This window comes from Lupinus angustifolius, chromosome LG11 (genome assembly GCF_001865875.1).
Source record: "Lupinus angustifolius cultivar Tanjil chromosome LG11, LupAngTanjil_v1.0, whole genome shotgun sequence".
Lineage (NCBI taxonomy): Eukaryota > Viridiplantae > Streptophyta > Magnoliopsida > Fabales > Fabaceae > Lupinus > Lupinus angustifolius.
In genome coordinates, this window is record NC_032019.1 from 1,676,252 (window position 1) to 1,681,674 (window position 5,423).

Genomic DNA, 5,423 nt, shown 5'->3' on the forward strand with positions numbered 1-5,423 from the left:
GCAAAACCTAGGTTTGATTGGACTGAACTGAAGGCCCAATAACATGGGCTTCCCTTACAAAACTGATTGAAACAATATTTTTGTCAAGGAAAATTGTGGACATTACAATAAAACATTTAGCAAACTTTGATTATTATGCACCGTTTATCTTATTTTAGGATTTACTTTAAATTATCAAATTATTTAAGATTTCATTTTTAGTGGTAATTGCACTTGCCAACTAGCTTTGTGACATTAATACACACCCTTCTAGTTTGTAATACCATTTTTTTCTTTTATTTAAGAGTATGTAAATTTATACATGATTATTTATCATTTATTTATATTATTTATATTTAAAAAAATCAATGAAAATTAAATTTTAATGATAAAAGTGTAAAAAATCTTATATTATCAATTCATAATTTTTTTATTTATTTAATCTTTTATCTTTAACCACCAAATAATAAAAATTAATTCATATGCATAGTAGGAATTTTTTTTGGTATTACCAAATATATTATTCATATTTTTTAATAAGAAACTAATCTCTTTTCAAATTCCTGATTGTCCTCCCAACAAGTATCACTTCCAAGAATCGGACCATTGACCTTGGGAATCGAACAAGATCTCACACCAACAACGTTTTGTGTAGGAATTGAATCCATGAAATTATTCTTTAAAAACTCAGTTATCTAATACCTTGGTACGTCTTCCATATTTCATTACTTATGTTTTAATCTAAAGAAATAAAGAAACTATTTGATTTGATGAAGCCTCCCATGCTTTAAAAACTTATCATGAGGAGGAGCTTCAGCGGTTATCAACACCACCAGCCTCCCTTTCTTGAGGAAGAGTACTTAATGATGTTAGCCAGTGTTGCAAAATCACGTTTACCGTTTACCATTGTGACATAGTCATAAATGGAAATGAGCACGCTCATCAATTAGAATGCAAAGAGTATATAACCGAATACACATGTAAATCTTCTAATATGAAAAGTTTATCTATTATATATAAACTTTTTAATGAAAGCTTTTTTGAATTAAGCACAAAACACCAGTATTATATAACTGCTGAAAGAATATCATAAACATATTCATAAATCAGCAAAAACATGGTACATTTCGGAGTCTAAAGCAATAAGTCTTACAGATGCAATTGTTGCTGCAACAGACATTATGGCAAAGAAACAAATATTGAGCCAGTGCCAGAGCTTCTGTATAGTTGTTAGTTTGTTCTCATTAGCCACTAGGTACATATGGTTTCCAAGGATAAATGTAAGGGGAAATGTGCAGATCGCCCCGGTGAGGCTCATGAAATCTCCAAGGAATGGCAATAGAGCTGATATAAATGTAGTTAAAGTAAGGTAGCCACCTCTTACTACGACTCGGAATGACAAGTTTTTAAAAGACATTGCACTTCCTTTGATCCCATGTCTGGTATCCAAATACTCATACATTGGACTTGCAAATATCTACCAGAAACAGAAGAGAGATTATTAGACCAGTGAAACAATTTTAAGTAGAACATTTAAGAGCAACAAAAATTTCAGTTTCGAAGTAAGTACATGCAAAGCAATGACTGATTGAAGAAAGGCTGTAATATTGGCCATGACCTTCACCCAGACTAGACCGTTGGCATCATTCAGCAAATAAGTTGCTGTTGAAGATCCATATGCCCAGTAACCTGTAAAGGTAATCAGATACAACGGCAGAACTCCAACTGTGAACTGAAAGTATAGAGCTTTCATCATGTTCTTGACAACCGGCTGCCTGATCGTAGCCTGTTTCGGTCAACCAAATAAAACTCACTTTTCCAGAATACATGCAGAAAAGAGTATTATGAATTCACATAAAACCTGAAGACATGAGTAACTGTAAGCCTCTATTTTACCTGTATTTCAGGAAGCATTCCTGTATTAAATGCAAACACAAGATTAGCAGACGCCCCTATTGTTGTAAATATTTTACTTGTTGATGTTCCTGGAATACTATAGTCCCGAGCTGGAGATTTTATTCCTAATGATGCACTGGAGGTTAATGTGCAAATTCACAACGAACTTATCAACTTAAATAAAATAAAATAAGACTAAAGCATTGTGAAATGCAATTGCTCGTAACTGAAGCAGTTGCTGATCATCATTTCAACCTAAACATTCTATAATATGCTTCAAAAGTATCCTAGTATATAGATAAATGTTTTTATAAACTACTAATGAATTGAAATTCTTTTGCCAGTTCTCAAAAAAAATCTTTGACTTGCATTAGCACAATATGTAAAGACAATTTAACAATGAGGGAAGCAAATTCCCTATAACATAGTCAACAAAGCATATACGAGATATCAGCTGAAATAGTATAGAAATGAATCTAAGATCTATTTATATCCCTCATCAATAACATAAATAAGCGTCATCATAATACCAGCAGAAGACCAATTCGGAAAGTGTCACGTTACATATTTACATTTATTGGTAAGTAGGAAAGAGGAATTAAAACAAGAAACAAATGTAACTAAAGATAATCAGACTAGGGATGGTAGGATGAAGAAACTCAGAACTGAATTATAAGATTTGACCAGTAATGAATTGCTAGACCACTGGTAATCTTTACATCAGATGGAAGAGTTAATTACCATTAATAATGACATGAATACGATTAAGAGAAATTCTTCACTACAGGAGAACTGGGGAATGGAAAACCAGACTTGCACACTATTTTCCTCAAACATAAGAGAAGAGTATATTCATAAGATGAATGTCATTGAAAATGTTTAGCCTAGATATTCCTGTCAAATGAAATTTTGATGGCTGGCAAATTTTAACTTGCTGAAGAAAAGTGGACCAATAATGGCAATTAATTTAATGAATTGATGGTATAGAATTAGAAGCAAATCATTATTATGACAGAAGTACTCAGGCACAGATATAACAGACATGAGAGTTACCATCTCGAAGTGAAAGTACAAATGCTATTACAAAATACACTAGGCTGAAGATAGTTGAAAATCCCAGCCAAATTCCAAGAGCAGAAAGATGTGGAATACAAATGGCAAACAATGCACACACAAATCCAGCTATGGCAATAAAATATGGAAGCTTCATCTGATCGTCATCCCTAAATAGAACATAAATGGCCTGCATGAAAATGAGTAAACAACTTTCAGAAAAATTTCTTCAAGAAGACAATTGCACAAAGTAAAAACAGTGTTGACAGAACAAGTTTCATATTTTTTAGTGGATCCAGAAACAGAATAATCCCATCATTATTATATGATCTTCAGAATAATTGTCAAAAATTTAAGGCATTTGATGTATCATCAAATGAAGTCACATAAAGGAGAAATGTGAAACCAAAGATGAGTGGGGTATTTCTTGAAAGATAATGACTAATGAGAAGAATCTAATTATGATTACATGTTTAAGAAAGATATTATGTTTGGCCATCAGAGGAGTTAATAAACAAGATGACAACATGAGTACAGAGACTACAAATCTACAATCTAATGTGATTTGGCAAGTCACTTGCCTACATCTACCTGATAAAACACTTCTCTCTCTGTTCAACACACACCTCCGCCATTAGTTCAATTTATAGCCGATCGCCCGATCCTCTTTGGTCTAGAAGACTGACTAGTTTCAAAGTTCCCTATATCTTAACTAGCAGAATTAACAAGATCTCAAATTCCCTCATGCTTTAATCTAGATTTCTTAAATCAGCAAGGATATATACTTACCAAGATAAACGTAAATAAAGCCAACCCATCAGGATACATGAGCTAATTTGGCAATGAAGTTCTTTGGGTTACCTTTAAGGCTGAACCAGCCAAAATGATGTAACCAGCATTTATCATGAAAAGATTGACAGATTGCAGCACCCATGTGAGAGAATATACTTTTCTACCTGCATTGAGGAGAAGTAGCTTACTCAGTGCATGTTTGGGGGCTGGTTTGTAGCACCCAGACCACATTTCAAAGCCTTCCAAAATCAAATTTGCAAAATCAAGTTCATTTAATATCATATTTAGCAAAAGCTCATATTTTTATGAAGGATATTAGAATACATACCATATATATAACCAGCAAGATCTTTGTATCTAATATGCCTTTGTCCTCCAAATTCATGTAGCATAGCAATGAGAGCATTTGCATAGAGTGATATAGCGGTAGCAAGAATTAAACCAACAATACCTCCGACCCAACCCAAGGGAACCATCATGGTTCTCGAATATCCAAGCACATAAGCGCTGTTGATTCCGGTGGTAAGCACAAAACCCACTTGAAACCATGAATCTATAAATCAAACAATAATTATGAGAATTCACCAAACTCTAATTGTACATCAAAATTAGCAATAGTTATAATTTAACAAAAGAAGGCACCAGTGCTAATCTGATGTGCGGTGTCTGGAATTTCAACATCTCCTCCGTCAACATCGGAGAGCAATGTCTCCTCTTCCTCTTCCTCTGGATTGTCTTTGTTCGCAGCCAGCGTGACTTTCTCTCTCTTTTCAATTTATAATGAATCTATATTCTCATAAATTCAATCTTCTTTAACTATAAGAAACGGGGACCTGGTTTGGGTTTATAAGATATATTTTTTAGAATCTTCAAATATTAAAAATGGCAGTACTTGAATTAGACCTATTTCCGACCGGTGTTTCATTTTCTGGTAGTGATGGATCATATATTGACGTATCAATGAAAGAATATTTTTAAAACAAAAAATAATAATTTAATTGACTTGGAATAATGAATGAGACAATATTTAAAACAAATGATTTCTTTACATTTAAATTAAGTAACTATAAGTTGTCTAAGTATGGTGGCACAGAGAACAGAGTCCTACAGTTAATTCCTGCTACGAGATTTGAGACAACTGTAATTTTTGATTTCATGGGCCCACAGCTTTACCTCGTCCTCTAAATCATGATCAGCGATCTTGTGCGTTGAAACTTCTATCACCTCCCCACGTTGCACTATGCTGCTTTTAATCAAGGTGAACATTATAAGTTATCTAATTATTGACACTTCTTAGATTGGTTTTTATACATTGATAATAAATATGGGCTTAATGAGTGAATAACCATCAGGTTAACCTATGGGGAATAATGAGAACAATATAAGTTAATGCATACGGAAAATTATGACACACCAAATCAAATTCAGTTTTCTCCTCTCCCATCAAAATGAAAACACATATCCCAAGAGGAATTACTAATTTGGTTAAGGAAGTTTAGCAACAAATAGTAACAATCATGGAAGGAAGGTGCACATTCACTTTTTATTTCCCCGAACCATTCTTCTAATCTTTGATATGCTTACACTTCAAACTTTACTACTATACAAAAATTGATAAGTTTGTTTTTGCTACGAAAGCTGAGGTGGGTTTGCAAGGTGCCCTGTAGAATTTCAACTTTTTTCGAGTCAAGCTTCAAACTCAG

The 5,423-nt window shown here is 33.3% G+C and overlaps 1 protein-coding gene across 1 annotated transcript; it reads right to left on the reverse strand.

Annotated features, from left to right (window-relative positions):
• LOC109359085 (proline transporter 1-like) lies at nt 1,079-4,963 on the reverse strand. Its single transcript, XM_019603608.1, has 8 exons — nt 4,936-4,963; nt 4,363-4,482; nt 4,049-4,273; nt 3,790-3,884; nt 2,929-3,118; nt 1,876-2,000; nt 1,550-1,765; nt 1,079-1,456 (listed from the first exon to the last, which is right to left on the reverse strand). Exons 3-8 carry the CDS (start codon nt 4,197-4,199, stop codon nt 1,079-1,081), a joined length of 1,155 nt encoding a protein of 384 aa, XP_019459153.1. The 5' UTR covers nt 4,200-4,273; nt 4,363-4,482; nt 4,936-4,963.

What these genes read in the sequence shown, in the direction of transcription:
- LOC109359085 (XM_019603608.1), bottom strand. Translation starts at nt 4,199, where the DNA reads ATGATGGTTCCCTTGGGTTGGGTCGGAGGTATTGTTGGTTTAATTCTT. An exon ending in TCTTGCTGGTTATATATATG is followed by an intron (nt 3,885 to 4,048) that starts GTATGTATTCTA and finishes TCCTCAATGCAG; the next exon opens with GTAGAAAAGTATATTCTCTC. An exon ending in GAATGCTTCCTGAAATACAG is followed by an intron (nt 1,766 to 1,875) that starts GTAAAATAGAGG and finishes TGACCGAAACAG; the next exon opens with GCTACGATCAGGCAGCCGGT.